The sequence below is a fragment of the Cavia porcellus genome, unplaced genomic scaffold (genome assembly GCF_034190915.1).
Source record: "Cavia porcellus strain 051 isolate PalLab524CR breed Dunkin Hartley unplaced genomic scaffold, mCavPor4.1 scaffold_33, whole genome shotgun sequence".
Lineage (NCBI taxonomy): Eukaryota > Metazoa > Chordata > Mammalia > Rodentia > Caviidae > Cavia > Cavia porcellus.
Window position 1 is genome coordinate 34,693,878 of NW_026947516.1, and position 20,354 is coordinate 34,714,231.

General features: G+C 37.3%; 1 protein-coding gene across 23 annotated transcripts in view; it reads right to left on the bottom strand.

Moving 5' to 3' along the window:
• Dmd (dystrophin) overlaps window positions 1–20,354 on the bottom strand; it is a 2,110,831-nt gene that overhangs the window by 50,368 nt on the left and 2,040,109 nt on the right. For 16 of the 23 annotated variants that reach the window (XM_063242792.1, XM_063242800.1, XM_063242799.1 and 13 more), the window contains 4 exons: window positions 8,545–8,711; window positions 6,025–6,136; window positions 3,560–3,696; window positions 2,840–2,878 (listed from right to left, as the gene is read on the bottom strand). In XM_063242792.1, coding sequence (XP_063098862.1) covers window positions 2,840–2,878; window positions 3,560–3,696; window positions 6,025–6,136; window positions 8,545–8,711 — 455 coding nt within the window. The remainder of the gene's footprint in view (window positions 1–2,839; window positions 2,879–3,559; window positions 3,697–6,024; window positions 6,137–8,544; window positions 8,712–20,354) is intronic. The other 7 variants (XM_063242803.1, XM_063242804.1, XM_063242802.1 and 4 more) reach the window with 1 other exon arrangement.

Genomic DNA, 20,354 nt, shown 5'->3' on the forward strand with positions numbered 1-20,354 from the left:
GGTAGGGTAGAGAAGAAAAACGCAAGACCTTGGAGGAAAACTACACGAAGAAAATTTGGCATGTAAATCCAAAGCACATTAATACAGTATTTTACAGAAAATTTTATATACAGAGCTTTAACTCTTATTCTTAAGAATAATTCCATGTTTTTCTTATTAATGTACATAGCACCTATCACAGCATGCATAAACACAAGAACTCATAATAATCACAAATTTTAAAAAATACACACTACGAAAGGCATTTATTAAATCAGAAAATGAGCCAAAAAGGGAGTATTGGTCAGAGAAGAATCATTTAAGAATTCAGAATTAGTAAAATAAAAAAACACTTAGTTCAGAAATAAAATTAAGTGCAAAGCTTTCAAAAATACTTCCAAAGAAAGGTAATAATACTGTACCTGCTTTCTACTTCTTAAATATAAAACATATTCCAAGAAGGATTACTTCCTATTACCATTAATAACCCACTCAGCCAAAGGCATCTCACCCACCACCGTTCTCCCTTTTGTGACAACTCTTAAGCTTTTATAGTTCAGATTTCAAAGTAGCAAAGCTCAAAAAACACTGTCAGGCTGTCCCACAATTATGGACAACCAATGTAAAAGGCTCATGTTGGATTTCATTGAAGTACTATGACAAATACAAGCAAATACGACTTCATCTATTAAAAAAATAAAATATCTCAGGAAAAGTGGTCCATATTAAATGAATTAAATATTGTCACCATCATAATATTTATTGATATCAAAGAGAATGCTTACAAACGAAAATATGTTAGGACCTGGTTTTTCTATCTGAATAGGATAGCTTTAAAATAGATTTTATATATTATTTAAAAGTCTATGAGTCAAGACTTTAATAAAATTATAATAATGAAAACAAGCTTGCTGAGTTTGTTTGCTTCCTCAAAATTAGAACGTCTCATTCTTTCTGCATAGCTAACAAGTTTCTCATAAAAAGGCAAATAGGGGGTAAGTTTTTGCCATTAAAAAGGTATTTTAATATAAATTTTTAAGTACTTCAAAGTTTTAGACAAATATCCTCTACTTAAAATACATTACTTTAAAATTACTGTCATGATGTTGTCTTATTGTTAGTTTATGTGCAGCCTCTTTCAAGGAACTATTAGTTACTTTTGCTCATTTTTTTGCTGCCATTAGCCATACATTTTAATAACTGTTCTTTAGCATGTTTGTCTTTGTGATTTTTTTATTTGGTTAAGCTGAATGCCAGAAAAGAGTTAATCTGTTCAGTTCCCAGAAACCTAGCAAGCTAAGAACTTGACAGGATCATTTTTTAACGTTTCTTATTTATGAAAGATTCTAACTTCTATAAATAGACTATAGAAGATAGGGAAAATAGTTACCAACATTCAGGCAAAATAACTGCAACAAAATAAAACCTTTCCAAGTTGTTTAAGAGCAAAGGCTAAAGGAATCACACAGTTCACTACTTAATACGTACTGTATCTCAAAATTAAGGGGCACAATAATGCAGTTTTTAAAAAGAAAGCAAAGAATGCCTTCTACTTCCTTTAGGCCAATAAAGACAAAAGAAATCCCAATTAATAGTTTGCATTTATCACTACATGCTTTTTTTTTAAAGGATTTAAATTACTTGATGGAAAAATTAAAAACAAACAATGAAAAACTGAATTCTTATATAAGCTCATCTTCTAATCTGGATATTTTGCCTTTATATATGATAGAGCTATATGATTTTAAATAAATATTTTGATAAATCATACTGCGAAATACCAAAAATTTGATATAAGAACCCCACACACAATTTTAAAACAGGCATACTCTGTTTGCTAATAAATGGATCATACGTACCATAGGACATTTCTGACTCTGTTTTGTTTTTGTTGTTGTTGTTGTTGTTATTGTTTGTTTGTAGTACTGGGGATTGAATCCAGAGACTTTGCACTGGACACAACTCTAACCTAACCTTTTTTGCTGAGATTTGATTTGATTAATGATTTTCAAATTATAATACAATGTCTTACTAAGAGGTCCATTCTGGCCTAGAACTTGTGATCCTTCTGTCTCAGTTTCCCTAATAATAGGAACTATAGGCATACACTACCATGCCGAGACCCAAGAGTCTTTTCTAACGTTATAAACTCAGACAAATTAATCACCAATTAATATCTAATATTAGTATTATTAACATACTTCAGTAGTAAGACTATAGTGTACTTTCCTCCCAGCCTAAATGTATAACTGTCTATGAGGTAAATATTTAGTTTGAAGAGGAGAGCAAAATAAATTTAGTTCAAAACTTAGAAACCCATGTATATAAAAATTAGTCACACAGCATGCTATAATTTGACAAAAAAAATTCTCACATTTCACTGAAATGATTCAACCAAACAACACCATATGCTAAAATAGATCCTGCTAACTTTTAGTACTCTACTCATAACACGTGCTAAGGAATAAACCATACTCCTTTGGAAGGTTCTAAAGCACTGAATCTCAAGAAATTCATGCAATGAGCGCTATTATATAATCAGTAGACTCGTCCTTGCTTGTGTTTGAAGAAATATGCAAACAACCAAAACCCAAATTATTTCTTTGATTTTAATTTGATCTCAGGTTAGGGGTTCTGCTGACGAGAATTTGACCAAGTGAAGAACCTGAAAACCTCTTCTGATTCTCCTGATCTGTGGTGGATGACTCTCAAAGTTTTCAAGAGAAAAAGTTAATTTGAAATGAAAGAAAGGAAATCAATGGGTCTTTAAACAAAACAGAACAAAACAAACAAATAAAAATTTAAAAATCAAGCGAGCAAATGTGAGGGTGGCAGCAGTGCCCTGCAGCAAAGTACTCACGCAGAATCTACTGGCCAGAAGTTGATCAGAGTAACGGGACTGCAAAACAAAAAATGAGGTGGTGAAGAGAGACACAGGCAAAATAGCAGCAACAGAAATTATTGAAGGTCAAAGTAAATAAAATCCAACCAACCAAGTATGAAACATGGGAAGCAACAGCCAAACAAAGGTGGAAAATGAAATTAAAAGAAAAACAAATAGTTGTGTGATTTGCCGTCAGAGATATGGATTAAAAAAAACTGAGAAGGTTTTAGAGAGGTAAGGACATGTTCAGTTTGATCTTGAGAATCATCTCTACTTACTGTGAAGTCATATCCTGTGACTAGAATTTCTCTCAAGTAGAAAAAAGTAACCACACAATAGATAAAATAAGACACACATCTACAGATTTGTGAGGGGGGTGGAAATCAAAATGAAATATTGATATCACTCATTTGTAAACAGTCCCATATTTCTTCAAAGCTTTGTGAGGCAATTAGTGGATATAATGCGGATTTTTTTTCCCTGTGAAATCAAGTTTAACTTTTGGAAAGGATAATTGTCAAGAGGCATGAAAACTGGTTATTGAACATCAGCTCGTTTTTCTCTTTTTAGCTAATGTGAATCCAAAGAGAGAAAAAGAAGAGACTGTTTGCATTTAGGAGTGAAGGAGGATATTCAGCCAAGAGAAGTTCAAATACACATCAAATGAGAGTCTGTTTCGCTTTGGCTACTACTCACGTTTCCATGTTGTCCCCCTCTAAGACAGTCTGCACTGGCAGGTAGCCCATTCGGGGATGCTTCGCAAAATACCTTTTGGTTCGAAATTTGTTTTTTAGTACCTTGGCAAAGTCACGGACATCTTCTCCGGATGTAGTCTGAAAGGGAAGTCACGGTGAGAACAGATTTAAGAGAATGTGATTTCCAAATGAATGACCACTTTAGTCTGGTCTTCCAGCACCTGTTTTGTCATCAAGGCGAATATGGCAGGTGTCAACAAAGGTTGTGGAATCAAAGAAATATAGCTGTGAGAGCAGGCCTGGCATTCAGAAATTTAGGTGAGCTACTTACCTCTCTGAAGTGCTGGGTCATCTGTAAAATGGGAGCAAGGACAACCTCAACAAATTATTATGAGGCATAAATGAAGTACACAAACTACTTAGCAACTCCTTTAAAGTCAAAAAGTTGACCTTAAGTTATACCACATTTTATGGTCTTTTAGAAACTACTCAGTCCTCATTAATATCCTGATTTATCTACTAAATATCAGGTTATTCGTGGCAGGTACATTTTCCCTCACTGACTACATGCATGATGAATTAAGGTAGCGAAAAGGACAATTAAACAGCTAGAAGGATCACTTGGATGATGGAAGAGACATACTCTAAAGGACAGCTTCTCACACTTGCATGTGTTCCACAATGATCAGCAGAGCTTGCTAAAAATGCAGTCTTCAGTTTAGAAAGTTGGGCTGGGACCTGAGAGCCTGCATTTCCAATAAGCTACAAGGTAAGGTCAGCAGTGCAGGTTGATGAACCATACTTTGAATACCAATGTATCTAGAGTTTAGAGCACAGTAGATTTATGTCCAGGTCTGTCTGCCCACTAAGTGTGTATCCTTGCCATTTCACCCAGGATTTTCCAAAGTTGTGTCAGTCATTGAATGTTTTCCTTAAACAACATCTTAGAAGTTGTTCTCATCTCTTACTTATAGAACCCGGGGGAAAATTCTTTAGCTGGGTGTGGTGGCTCACACCTGTAATCCCAGCACTCTGAAGGCTGAGGCAGGAGGGATCCTTGCAAGTTCGAGACCAGCCTAGGCTACAAAGTGAGCTCAAGGCCAGCCTGACCTGCAACAGAGAGACCCTGTCTCAAAAAGAAAAAAAAAAAAAAAAAAAACAAAAACCGGGAAAATTCTTTAACTTTAGGACTATACAGCCCTAATCTGAAAAATAAGATAAAATAATAATACCTATTTCACACAAAGCAGTATAAAATGTGAATATCTATAATTTAAGTGAGTTGGTCAGTACTGATACATGAAGATTTGTAAAGTGTTAGCGTTAGTATGGTACAGAGATAAAAGGAAAGGACCACTCAGTAGAGGTGATAGGTTAAAGGTTTTGAGCAACCCACATGCACCTCCTCCATTCAACATGCACAATGATCACATAACCTCCAGGGCTGTGAAAAAGAAAGATGAACTGTCTGCCCCACAGCACTCCCAAGAGGAGAATGATGCTTCCCCAAAAAAGACCTAACTGGAAAATAATCAGCCTTGAAAAGTAGAGATCACAAATGTCAGTCTGAGGAGAAAGGCACGGTGGAACAAAACAGTGGATGGAGTGCCCTATAATGACTGGTAAGTTATCCAGGTTCAGACATCCCCCAAAAGAGGGTGATTGGCTGGTAGCCATCTATGGCCAACTGAACTCAACCAGGGTCAGGGTGAGGCTCCTGAGTTCAAGTCAGCAGGAGGTCAAACACCTGAATTCAAGCCAGCAAGGAGCTGAGTTCAAGCCTGCAGGAGGCACACAGAGCATTGCAGGGTGAACAAATCAGGTTTCAGTGTCATAGCTAGAAATCAGCCTGAACTTCAGCACAACTAAACATACAGACTTGCTGGGATTATCCACTACCCTAACATAAAGCTACATCTGGCTTACTGGGATTAATCAACACAGGTTCAGACTCTTATCTGCCCACTTTGTCTACCAGTGATTGCAGAGACATGCCATGAAGCAGACATCTGCTTTCTTATTTTCTTGTTTTGTTCTGTTTTGCTTTTTCTTGATTGTTTGCTCCTGTTTTTATGAGTGTGAACAAAAATGCCAGCCTTGATCAGCCTATCCTTTATCTTACATACCACTACAGGGTAGCCACCAAGCAAGAGAAGAGTGATTCACAATCTTCTGTATGACAGTATCCATCACCATGGTAACAGCAAGCTAGGGCTTATTTTCTGGGTCTTATATAGGGGAAATGCAGAAAATCCCACTCAGTCAACCATATTCACTGAATGTCTATGATGTTCTACGTGTACTTTGAGCTCTCTGTGGCACCATCCATAGTGTAATTGAGTCACTGTAGCTGGGGAACATGTGGGAACTTATAAATCACAGCACTGACCATAACCTGCAACACTACACAAAATGGGAAGTTCATCTCAGGGGAACTAACTCCCTTCAGGGAGGCATCTAACTTACCGGAGTGCAATATTCTACCATGGGATAGTGCATTTTATGTCCTTTTGCAACTCGACCAGAAAAGAAGCAGCTTTGGCAGATGTCATAATTAAAGTGCTTTAGACTCCTGTACCTAGTAAAAAACAAAAACAAACACATGTATTTCTTACAATCAAATTCCCAAAGAAACTCTTTAATAAATCTTCCACCACACTGTCTTAATTCGAGAAACAAAATTCAACGTTCATTAGCCCCAGAAGGCAAGTGATTAACTTCCTACCTCCAGATTTCTCTGGAGCCTCTTCTACTGTATCAAAACATTTTGGCAAAAGATTATCCTACAAACATATGGAAGAAGGGAAGAAAAACTGAGCTCTTAGTGAAACTCCACCTGGAGTTCCTTCAGATTAAATGGGAAAGTACTGGCAAGCTTTCAGTCTTCTAAAGACCAAATATTCAAATCTGAAAAGAACTTCCAGAAAAAAAGCATCCCATGCCCCTACCAATCTTTTCTGAAACAATTAGTTTCAAAAATTATGTAGATAAAGCTATCTCATAAGACAAAAGAAACATAAATAAGAACTCCAGTTAAAACAAGTCTTGCTTTAATTTTGGTTTCTGATGGCTGACATGAGTCTTTTTCAAATAGTTACTTGTATGATCTCTTTCAATCTCTCTTTCTTCAGAAATCCATCTTCAGCTAATGTGGTGGTGCATACCTGTAATCCTAGCACTCAGGAGGCTGAATCAGGGGGATTGAGAGTTCAAGGTTTACCTGGTCTAATTAGGGAGTTCAAGCTAAGTCTGTACTACACAGAGAGACCTCACCTCAAAAACTAAAGGAAAAAAAAAAGAAATAACTCACCGTATTACTCACAAACAACAGATGCAACCTCATGGGAAAAACATTTAGATTCAATGGAAGAATTTCTAATCTATAAATACAGAGTGGTACATTTCCCTCCATTCTCAGAGTACTATATTCTTTGTTTCAGACTCTTGTCTTTTTCTTTCTGAGATAAGAACTTCAGCCAATTCAAATAAACATATTCCTTATGTCACATATGGGAAAGTAGGAAGAAAACCTGCCTGGTTTTGGATCTGAACCATCTTTCCAGAGGGGGTAGGGAAGAGATGGAAATGCTGATTCTTAAAATAATCTAATTTGATAAAGGGAAAAAGAATTCGAGGTCAAAAGGCTCTTTTAGATTACCCAGATCCTTCTTCTGTTCTATTTTATAAAATTCTCCTCTGTGATCTACAAATTCCACCAGCTACAGAAGCTGAGAATGAAAGGTAAGAAATGTAAAGCAATAACCTGTGACCTTCCCTCCCTTCCCCACTCCTCATGGCATCATTTATACCTGCCAAAACCAGGATGGAATCAACGCATAGTTTGCAAGCATTGCCTGCTCACTGCTGTCTAGCTACGCTTTAGAAACCTCGTAAGGGTTTTGTAAACAGCATGAAAAATGGAAGGATATACACCATGAATAAAAATTCAAAAATGGTAGCAGGTGGTTACTCAGAAATAAAGTAACAAAACAAGTCTAAGCATAAGTAGAAAAGAATGTTTATTTAGCTGCTAAATGGATTCTGAGCAGGTACAGACTATATAGCTAGCTTATAGCTCTCTAACTTATCCATCACTATAGAAACTTAGATGTTGATCCAGGTCTTCAAATACATCATCCTTTCTGAATTAGGATTTAGGATTACTGTTAAATAAGATTAGTTCTTTAATAATACCCTGTTTTCCTAGACAGGTCAACAAGGCTAAAGACTTAAAAATCAATTATTTTCTACAACATTTAAAAAATATCAGAATGATAACCTGCTATGTTTCCTATCTTCTTCACCTCAAATTAAGGGATGTTTTTAAAGCTGCTTTGTAAATCTTTGATTTTCCTTGCATAATTTTTATTCCTTTAGAAGTCCAATAGGATACTACGCAAAGAAAATAATCAGACTCAAAGATAAATAAGTTCTAGGATGCTTAAAACAATTCTTGTTACTTAAGGCAAGAAATACTGCCAAGGAAGAGACTGAGCTACCATAATGGTACCTCCCAGAATAGAACCATCTCTTAGTTTCATTAGCAATGCTTGGAGAGGTTTCTCTAAACAGAAAAGACCATTGGAAAAAAAGAGAGCGAGAATGTTGTAGTTCCAGAAAAAAGACGTATGATCAATCCAAAAAGAGAGGATAAAATGTTCTAGTTCTAGGAAAGAGGAGGTACAACTCATCTGGAGGCCCTTGACACACAAGTATCTCTGTGGAGATCAGTACTCAGTCCTACTCCACCAAAAATGTGGATTTTAGAGCTACAGAGTGAAAATGGAAAAGGACATCTGCTGAATGGGTCAGGTCCAACAAAATAACCCAGTGATCCAAAAGAGACAGAGGCAATCAGTGTTCCAGCTTCATCACCATCTTGACTACTTGCAAGAGGAACAAACTCCTCTTGCAAGAGGAGCAAACATGCACTGGCACAGGACATCAAAGATGGAGTCATAAAAAGGTGAGCCATATTCCAAATACCTGAATCCAATGATTGGGCACTCCTTGCAGATGTTACACTTGGCCTGGTGCTTGGCAGTTTCTGCAGCAGCCACTCTGTGTAGGACAGGCAGCCACACCATGGACTGGGGCTCCAGTCTCATCCAGTCCAGGAAGAGGGCTGCTTCAATCTCGGGCTTATTATTAGCCTGGAATGGTAGGCAGGAGAACAAAAAAGGACAAAGAGAAAAGGTGAGAAAGTGAAAGACTCATATAAGTTCATTTAGGTAAGAAAGGAGGGAGAGAGGGAGAAAGGGAGGGGGAGAGAGATAATAGTTGCACAATGAAGTCTGCTTTTCACAGCTTGTTTTTGTAAATCCATCCTAACATCTACCAGAGACCCCTATTGCTTTGATGTTGGTAAACTGCTATTACTCTTCCTGGCTACTAGATGACAAAAAACGAAACAGAACAGGAAGTGTAAAGTAAAATGCATACTTCAGACTCCCTGGATCCAATTTTTTCAGAGACCTAACAGCCAGAAGTAAAATGTAGGTGTTTATTGATAAAATTTCAAAGGAATGGAGGATGCAACTCAGAAGCTATTGATTTTTTCCCTATAGGATCCAGTCCTCATAGAATTATAATCAGGAGTTGTAAAATTTCATCTACTTCTAACGTCTCATACTTTACAGATAAGAACACTGAGACGTAGATCACAGAAGTAGCTTTTCAAAGGTCATTCCACTAACGGTTGGCAAGGTTGATACTACTGGAAACTCATGGCCTAGTGTTGTTATCATGGTGCCCTATTGCTTTTCTATTCTCTTTCTTTCAAAGTTCGAATTTCATAAATACCATTCATTCCCAACAGTACAATCCTCTGACTGTCAAAATATATTTATTGCCGTGTGGTGGCACATGACTGTACTACTGTACTCTGAGAGACTGAGGCAGGATTCCGATTCCAGCCCACTCTGTACATTCTCAGGCCACTGTCATATTGAGAATGAATAGTATTTATGAAATTTAGATTCCCAAAGAAAAAGGAAACTAGGAAAACAATAGGGTAACATGAGGGTAACAGCACTAGGCAACGAGGTTCCAAATGTAGTATCAATGTTGCCAACAGACAATTGAATAAAATAAAACAATTTAAAAGGCTGGAGAATATAGTTCAGTGCAAAGGCCCTGAGTTTAATCCGTAGTATTATGCCTCTCAAAAATCTATCACTTGGCTTACAAGTTATTGTAGCCAAGCATTTAATTGTCTTTTTAAAATCCTTACAAGATTGTTTTAATTTTATATGTTAGATAGACTCATGTAGTACCCTGTTTCCCTCAGTGGTACTGAGGATTGATTGAATCCATAATATTGTGTATACCATTGACCTACATCCTTAGCCCTTTTTATTTATGTTTGAGACAGGTTTTGCTGAACTTGCCCAGGCTGAGAGCAAACTTTTGATCCTCCTGCCTCAGTCTCCTGAGTATCTGACATTATTACAAGCATGCACACATGGTTATTATTTCTTTAATATCAAATCTTCTCTCTGGATGAATTTTATCTGAAACATAACTATCTTATTTTTCTCTTGTTGATGACAAAAAATACACTCAAAGTTAAACGGGAAAAGATTGATTTAGCTCAAAGTTTGTAGGTTTCAGGCCATAATTGGCTGGCTCCAAGGCAGGATGGCACATGGCAGAGGGGCAACAAATCATGGTGGAAAAACAGTAATAGCAACATCTGAAGAGAGAGAGGGGGTAAGCCTCTTTCCGTCCCTGATGCTGTATGCAGGCTACCCACCATAGGGCAGGTGTAGCACTCACAACCTTTATCTCAGCACTAGACCTTGAATCAGTCACAAGCAGATTCAGCTGCCCCTGAAAAGCCCACTCCACATGACCTCATGAGGCTTTGAGGGACCACACAGACACAAACCATAATAATATCCCTGAGAATTTCCTTCAGTGATTGTCCACAGGTGGCATATTCTTCAAGTTGTGTTTGTCTGAAAATACTACTTTCTAAAAATTCCTATTTTTGATAGGTATCTTCATTGGGTAAGCATTTTAAGTAGCAGAGACTTTGGGGTCTTCCTTGTTTTCATTTCATTTTATTTTAGCATAATGAAATATTCCACTTTTATCTTACTTTCCCTATTGCCACTGTTGAAAAGTTAGTAGCAAAGTAGATTACTGCTCCTTTGTCTTGGGCTGTGTTTTTTACAGTTGTATTTATATTGCTTAAGGTTCACTGGGCTTCTTGAAGCAGGTTCCTAAATCTGTAACCAATTTCTGGAATCTTTTCAGTCAGAATCTCAACAAACAGCACTCCTTTATTCTTTCTCAATTCTGCTTACACACGCTGTCAGACAATGTTAAGACTTTCTCAATCTCCATTTCTCTGAACAGAAATTCTCTACCATTCCCCTTTTTATAAAAATCCTGTTGGATACACATTCCTAGTAATTCCTTCTGCCCTATTGTGTGGGTTGGTATCCATTTCTCTTCTCAGCTACATCCAATCTTCTATACCCCTGCAGAGTTTAAAATTTTAGTTCTTATTATGGATTATATCTAAAATATCCCCCAAAGTCTCATGTGTTCAGAGGTAGAACCTGTAGAAGGCAACTGAATCATGGGGGCACTATTTATTGTGGATTAATCCATTGCCAAGTACACAGTTGAATATGCTGTTAAGAGGTGGGGCACAGATAGAGTAGTTGGTCCCTGGGGATGTGCTTTTGCAGGATATAGCAATGGTCTTAGTGGCTCCTCCAGCTCCCTCTCTGCTGCTGGTCACCAAGAGACAAACACCTTTCCTCTCCCATACTCCTCCGCCATGATGAACCAGCTGACCCTGGGATAAACCCTGTGAAACCTGTGAGTCCAGATAAACTTCTCTATCTTTAAATTGTGAGTAGAGCATGTTTTGTCTTAGCTATGAGAAAGTGACTAAAATAGTTACTGTGTATATTCTTCTTTTCTTCTTTTACATTACTAGTGATGAAACCCAAGGTGTTAAGTATGCTAGGTAAGCATTCTATCATTAAGCTAGACCTCCAGCTGTAGTTAGTGTATATCTTATCATCTCGATATTCTATATACTAATTTTAAAAGTCATTTCTAAAGTTTGTAGTTTCAAGTAGATATGTTTCAATAGTCTTTTATTACTTTAATATTATAAATACAGTGTAAAAAATAGTCTCTGTTGGTAAGACATAGCAGGGCACGGCTATAATTGCAGCTTCTTGGGATGCTGAGGCAGGAAGATGACAGACTAGGCAACTTAACAAGACCCTGCTTCAAAAAAAATTAAAAAAGGATTAGAAGGATGTAGCTCAGGGGATCCTGAATTTCAATTTCCAGTATCACAAATAAATAAAAAACAAACCACCATTCTGTTTAATTCCTTTATGCGTCTGCTTCTGTATTCTGTTATTTCTCCTGGTTCTTACTTATCCTGATTTTTGTGTGTTTAACTGTTTAATCTTCTGTAAAACTATACACTATGTGACCTTAAAGATATTGTCTAGAGATTCTTTGAACATGGAATAAATAAATGTGTCTTCTCCATAGATAGTCTCTCATTTCCAAGAACCCAGGGGTAGTGTGTATTCCAAGACTAATTTTAACTGAATATATGACACGAAATCCTTAGTGTCACAGTATTTCAACTGTAAACTCATGTCACTTCCTTGGAATATGGTTTGCTAAAAAAAGATCTATCCATATTTCAGGCAAAAAGACAGGAAGGTTTGGATTGTCAAGACACTTGCTTCACAACCCCGCTCAGCCATTACCCTTAATGTTAAACGTAACAACATTTTAATGAGCTGTTTAATCTTGCATTTCCTAGCTGCAAAATAGTGTCAAGTCAAACTGCTGATCAAAAGTACATGTTGAGCACTCTTCTGTATGCAGAGTGGCATCACAGAGGTAATTTGTGCAAATGCTATAGAAAAAGGAATTACAGAACATAAAGATGAAAGGGACCATGCAAGTCCATTCATTCTTTTTGGAATGGAACCAAAGTTAGAAGGCCTTCAGTACTGATTTATCCAAACTCTTATCTAATGCTGTTCTTACAATCACTATGTAAATACCACTCAGGTAAGATAGCAAATATCCTTGAAAGATGATCCTGAAAACGAATAGGTATAAAGGGCCCTATCCAAAGTGCTTCATCACACTGAGCTGAGATCACACTGAGCAAGCACAGACAGAGTGGGGCAAAGCTCCAGAGGTAAACCACTGGGGTTCCAACCTCTGCTTGCTACTCACTGGCTACATGACCTTGACCTTGGGAAAATAACTTCATCTCTGTGTCTTAATTTCTCTCTGTTGGGAAATAGAAATACTAACAGTGTCTACCTCATGGAGTTGTTTAAGATTGCATGAGTTAACAAATGAAAGGCACCTGTACAGTGTCTGGCACATAGCAAGAATATTTGCTATGATTATCATTATCTACCTGTCCAGAAGCCCAAAAGTTCTCAGTCTTCACATAGCCCCTTTAATATTTAACCAGAAATGTCATGTTTATCTATGCATCTTCATCCCTGTTGCTTTTTAATTTTTCTTCGTACGGTATGACTCACTGTGTCTCTGTCCTTTAGCAAACTACTCACCAAATATGATCTGCTGGGAATGGCACTTCCATTTCTCTGAACAGAACAGTGGATTATTTTTATTTGTTCTAGACTATAGGTTCATATAAGGTTTCTTTCTACTCAACTAAAATCTCTGGGTAGGGTTTTCCAGAGTGTTCAGCAGATTAATCATCAAGCAAAATATTTCATGAGAAGATGATCAAGTTAATTAAGGAAACACTGCACATTATATCCACCTCTTAAAATTCTTAATGCATGCTAGCATATTAAAGCTGAGAAGATGGTCAGTGAAGAAATACACTACACTTTGATCTCAGGACTCCCTCACTTATTATTCAATCATTCCAAGACCTTTAGCCTTTTTAAACTTGTAAGTACTCTGAACACTCAGAGGCATTAATGCCCTGCTGGGCATTATGGGAAATGCTGTTCTTGACTATTTCCCATGATTTCTCCACTTGGTACTGTCCAATTGGGATTTCTTTTATATCTATCAAAGTATTTCCCATTAGTTTGAGCTCACTGTAAAATCTCATTAATATCTTCAAGAATCCTGACTCTTGTAGCCTATGACTAAGCCTCTTCTTTTTCCATCTTTGGATCATTTTCATATTTTAAAATAAGTGTGTGATCTTCATGTCAAAAAGTCATTGGTGAAAGCATCAAACCTGCCAAGGGGCTAACAGCAGCCACACACCATTATAGCATTCACCAGATCAAGACCAATCCATGATTCTGTGCTCTCTCTTCCCAGTAATACTACTGGTTTTTGTAGCATACACTTCACCATTGTGTAGACAAAGATATAACAAGGGGCTTGGTCAAAAGAATTGCAAGCACTCAGCTATAATATGTGCTTTAACAATCTCCTGCTCCACTGATCTAGGAATCAACTTTTGTAAAATAACCCTTTCCAGCCAGGAGACAAACCATTATACAAAGGCAATAAATTGGAAAGCATTACTAATTCATGCCTGTTTAAAATATGAGTTTACTGGTACTTAGTCAGAACTTACATATTTTTTCTGACTCACATTTAAAGGATAGATGGTTTAATGATGCATTAAAAGACACGCTGCAGGGTAAAAAAAAAGCATATCTAACACAAAAAAAAAATAATAAACTTTCCTATTTGTTTCAAAGGATACCAAAAAATATCTGAGTCAGTAACAAATGTAGCCATTAAAAATAAAAGAGGGCTGGGGATATGGTTCAGCAGCACACCACCAGCCTGGCAAATGAAAGACCGTGAGTTCGATTCTCTGTACCAAAAAGAAAAATTAAAAAACTGAAATAAAAAATAAAACACAGCCTAGGATGTAGCTCAGTGGCAGAGCCCATGCCTAGCATTCATAGAGGTCTGGGTTCGAATCCTTAGCATCACAGAAAATAAAAACAATAAAAATAAATAAAAGAAGGACTAAAACACCATGTCTGCGTTACATAACTACAGGCATGGAAAATGTCGCAGGAGAAAATTATCTCATTACCCTCAGTATTCTTTAAACCCTTTATAATAAATTATGTGTAATTCTGATGGCTACAGTTGACCTGGAACTTCAGAACTTAGAGCAGACACTTGGCAGAAAGGTAAAATAATTAAAGAATCTAAAAGACCTGAGACTAGCTTAAGGTAACTGTGGCTGCAAGGGAAGGAGAGAGGCAGGGAGAGAAAGGGAAAGGAAGGGAGGGGAGGGAAAGAGAGAGAGGGTGAGAGGAGGGAGACACACACACACACACACAGACACACAGGGTTGGGGGGGGCTGAAGGGACAATTTAATAACAATTTTCAATTATGTGACTGGCTCTTGAACAGGGGCCTGTGACCAGCTGTTCAATCCTCTACTGAGGACAGAACAAGAAGAAACAGGCTTAAGCAGCATGAAGAATTTAGACTGTAACTCATTCAGAAGAATTTCCTGACACTGAAAGTTGTTAAAGCACTAGTGTGAATTATCAAGGGAAGCTGTAGAATGTTCTTCTCTTTCAAAATACTATAGATTCTCTGGTGCTTAATGGTTGGAAATTCTCAAGTTCCTCTCCAGCTCCTAAGAAGCAAGATCCATCATTTTAGCTCTTTTAAAACTACTCGTCTATGCCAATTGACAACACTGAAGACAAGATATGGGGCTTCACATTGTTGTTCTGGTTCGATCTCTCATTTTTACAACAAACCATTCTGTCTCCTAGTGGTATACTCCCTCTCCTATTGTCTGGCAATAAAGAAGGAAGGGATTTAAAATTGTTGAAGCTTCTATAAAGATCTAGCAGAACTAGATATTTTTTTTTGGTACCAGGAATCGAACTCATGACCTCACACTTGCTGGGCAGGTATTATGCTGCTGAGCTATATCCTCGGCCCAGAACCAGATTTTTAAACTCAACAAAAATTATATTTTGATCATCTTAGAAAATGTACATAAGGTTAGAGCTGAGGAGTATAGCTCAGTAGTAGAACACTACCCTAGAATGCACAGAGAGGGGGGGGTCATATGTATCAATGTATGGATAGATGGGATACTGGAAAATTGATGAGTAGAAAAGAAATAACGATATTTATTGGATTAAGATAAAGCTTGTAGATGGCTTTTCTTGACTGACACATAAAGCCTTAGATATAATCTTTCCTTATGAAAGTTAACCTTACCTTCACCCTTAAATGCCAGTTTCAAGCCATCTAAGCAAAACCACTTAGGTGATTTTGGCCCAAGTCTTATTGTGTTTGTTGACTTTATTTGGTTTTGATTTTGTTTGGAGAGTAACTCCTTTTTCCTTGTCCATGGCATGCACACTCAAAAAAGAAAGAAATCATAGCTCTTTCCATTGTGATAGCCACAGTTTGAATGTATATTGGGTTCCACATCCCCTCCTTTTTTTGGTTGATCTTTATTTTACCAAGCAAAAGTATTGAGAGCAAGGAGTCTATACAGTAATCACTTCTCATTACTATTGCTCAGTTAGAGCATGTCAGGGGTGGCTTTATATAAATGTCACCTTTACACAAATGCAATAAAGTACAAAACAGTATCTGTAATTTCTTGTGGAGGGAATACATTTCCAATGTAATACATGCAAAGGGCATTAAATAAGTTTGGACTCAAGGGCTTTTCTTTGGTACTGTGGAGCCAACTGGCAACCAAGAAGTCAATCTAAATACTCATATTTCTCCCAGGATAATACCATTGATTCTGGGCTACAGAAGAAATGCAACTGGAAGATTTCCTAGTAAGCCATCCATCCCAGCCACAAAACACCTATATATCATGTTGCTAAAGGAAGGCAAGTGGCATCACAGGATTTATGAAAACCGATACTTAAGAAACTGAAATTCATTCATCCAAACTGCCCAGAGTTTAACCTTTAAAGAGTTTAAAACATAAATGTCTCTTTGTGATGGCATCACATGCAAAAAGCTAATAGACTATGCCCACATTTAGAAAATATGTTTGAAATAATCTGGCTTAAACCACAGAAGTACAAACAATTCACACTAAAGACATTGAAGAGAATGTCACAGACAGTTAAGCCATGTTCTAGGCCAGTGGTTCTCAACCATCGATGATACTATACCCCACATGACATTCAAAAATGTTTAGAGACATTTTGGCTAGTGCAATTTGGGGGTGGGGGAAGTTCTACTATCGTCTAGTAGACAAAGGCCAGGATTGTGCTACACAGAGCACAATACCCAGGAAGCCCAACAACAAAGAATTAGAAGTATCTCAGCCCAAGTGTCAGTAGTACCAAGGATCAGACACACTCATAGCAGTGTAAACATCTTATACAACCACAGCTCACTTGTTAGAACTAAGATCAATACTGTTCACCAACAACTAAAAAGCAGACTTCTCTGGGAACCCTGCAGAGTACTGAGACAGAAAGTGAACACTATGCTAGGCCTGTGGAATTGAAAGCAGTGAGCAATGTCCCATGGGTTTATATACTGTGCAGAGACAGAACCAGAAGTACTAATGAGTAACAAGCACCACACTAGAAATCACAAGAAAACCTGCTAAGATTATAAACTCTAATTTGACATTAAGTCCTGCTCAAACAGATAATGCTACACAACTACTCAGGGTTATATGGAAGCAGAAATTTATTTATTTAATCACAGTAAACAATTATCCCAAGCAAGATAGGATACACCATCTGCAGGAAGAATGCATGTGTATACATGCGCGCGCGCGCACACACACACACACACACACACACACACTGTTGTGTACAAATAGAATTTTAACATTTTTATTAATAGCAAAAGGTAAATTTATGGAAAACACTAGGAACAAACCACAGACTTCTTCAGATATTCACCTCTCCTGCCTTGCTATTTTCATTTGCTATTTTTACTAGGAAGACGTTCCTTTCATAAATCCAAACAACAATTTCAACATCACTGTCATTGTTAATAGGTAATGGCATTAAGATCCAACAACAAAACTTTCTGGCCCAGATTTTTAAAAGCCCAAGGATTTGGAAAGATTTGCTGAATGTAAATTGATTAAAATTATTCTGTGAATTGTACTCAGTACACAAAGATTTAAAACTTCAAGGAGAATGGCTAGTCAGGGTCAGACAGTATAGGACAAATAGTCCCTGGCTGTTTCCTGAGCTCTTATTACCATTTCTTCAACAACCTTTAAATCTACAAGGGCATCAGTGGAATATTTTACATAACAGAGAAGTCTACACTAACAACGAACATAAAAGGTGGAACAAGAACAAGTTGTAAAGAATATTAATGCTTCTTCTTCCAAACAATCCAAATTTTTATGAAAATCAAATGAGTGATAAAACAACTCTATAAAACTATACAAAACTTGCGTGGAACAAATAAAACAGAAGGAAGGTGACATTTTGATTGTCCTAGACACAAGATACTTTACTTTTACATTTGAGTTGCTCAGGAAACTAGAGTCTGGGCATAAAGGATCACACGACGCTTTTTATATCTTTGTACTTAGAATATGGTACTTCTATGCCAGGAACTGGCTGTTTTGTGTGAAAAGTCATATTCTATTTACAAGACTGTTCCCTGTACCTTCGAGCTTTGTTACCAGAGGTATTATCCAGAGGATTAGGTAAAAATTGCAGATAAAGGTCAAGACTTGACATAAGTACAGTAATCCATTTTCCTTTGTCCTTTAATAACATTTAGCATATAATCAAAGAAACTTGGGGATGAGTATCTCTTGAGATAATCTTTTAACTTTGTTTTGCAGATGAGAAAAGACCCAAAGAGGTTAAGGAAACAGTCCAAAATTATCATTAGTTTAACACTAAACTATGGATGCATAAGGTAGTATATTATATAGTGACCTCTTATAGGAACATGCAAGCTGATTTTCAAAAAGAAATCTTTCAAATCCTAATTTTGTTTGAGAGTCCTAGAGTCTCCTCTATCCAATCAAGGCCTACTAAAGACAATGCCTAGGTATTAAGTGTAGCACTGATTTGTTATTTTTGTTTGTTTGGTATGAGGGACTGAACTCACAACCTTGCACTTGCTAGGCAGGTACTTATGCCACTGAGCTAAATCCCCAGTCTATTCACGTACTAAATGTTAAAGTGAATTGTATGTTGATTTACTGAGAATCATCTGAGTGTACAAGCACCTATCCAGAAACACTGATAAATGCATACTCATGGGCCAGGGATGTAGCTCAATGATAGAGCACTTGCCTAGGGTTCAATCCGTAGCACTGAAGCAAACAAAACACAAAAATATTCATATCTTCTCCAATTGCTTCTTTTCTCCCTTCTCTTTTTGGCCGCACATGTCCTTCTGAAGAGACGAAGAAAGCTCGTTCCATCTGCTGCTTCCCCTCCCCTTCTCCCTTCAAATCCAACTAGGTTAAGTTTTAACTTCCTAAAGGCCATAAAACAAAGGCCTGAGGTACTAGCTCCTGACATCCTGGGTCTTCCCTATCCGGTAGCCCCGTCACAAATTGTGTTAATTGCATCAGATTGTATTAGATTGTACATTCTTCACAGAAATAGCTTCGTTTATATCATAGTAATACCTGTAACTGTAAATGTGTGTCTTCCTTTTCCCCTGGGTAAAAGATTGATATGTTAATCAATGCTCTCTTCTGTAAAGAATTGTAAAATCTTACCCAATTGATATGTTAACCATTGTTGCCCTCTACAAATAGAAAGGTTGTGGTGCTAAAGTAAGGTAATTATGTCAGGAAACTCAGAGATAAAGTCTGCTGACTATGCTAATCAAGATTGGGAAGTATGTCAGAACCAAGCCACACAGGAGCTAGGTGACCTAAAAATAAGCTGTGCAAAACAAGACAGTTAATCAACTCTGACCCACTGGTCGCCCCTCATGATCTGACCAATCACAAATGGACAAATCACCAACTGTTCTGCTCTAACTGCTATGATTGGCTTCTGTAACAATGCTTGCTTGCTTTGCGGTTTTCATCCTTAAAAACACCAGCCTTGCCCCAACTCAGGGTTCTCCGTTTCCACCTGTTTGGAGGACCCCGTGTACACGGAATAATAAAAACCCCATTGTTTTTACATGAGAGCGAGGCCCTTGGAGTCTTCCTCGCGACACCGGTCTAACACTTCGTGCCATCAGATGCTATGACATATATGAAATGCAGAGATTGTCATATGTAGCTCGACAGGCACTGAAGCACCAAAAAGGCAAAAACAAACAAACCCAGAAAAATATGAGGTCCCCAGTCTTCATTAGCACACAGTTCACATTATATGTTTTGGTCACATCAACTAGGTCTTCCTATGAAAGATTGGCTAATATGCAAATGTATTTACTAGACATATATCTTAAGTCACGGTGACACTCAGAAAAGCAAGGGGGAGAGGTCTTCTTCACAAAAACATACCAGCTAATGCATTTTTAACCGTAATTACAAAATCATCATTATTCAACCACCAATATAATGAATACTGGCAAGGATCCATCACTGAATTAGAAAAAAGTACCATCAACAAATAGTAAGACCCATGGGGTAAAAGTTATTAAGGAATACTACATCCACAGAGTCTCAAAATACCACAAAAATTATTTTCTAAGGGGAAAAGTGTTCTTTGACAGCAGAAATATCTGGCAGACAGTACTGCAAGTTGTTTGTTACCAGCAAGAACAAAGGTGTTATTCTATCCCCCCAGGTGTAGAAGGCAGCATCTCCACAATGGTCTTCTTGCCAAAAAATTCTTCTCTAAATCTAATTAGTAGAAAACAATTAGAAAAA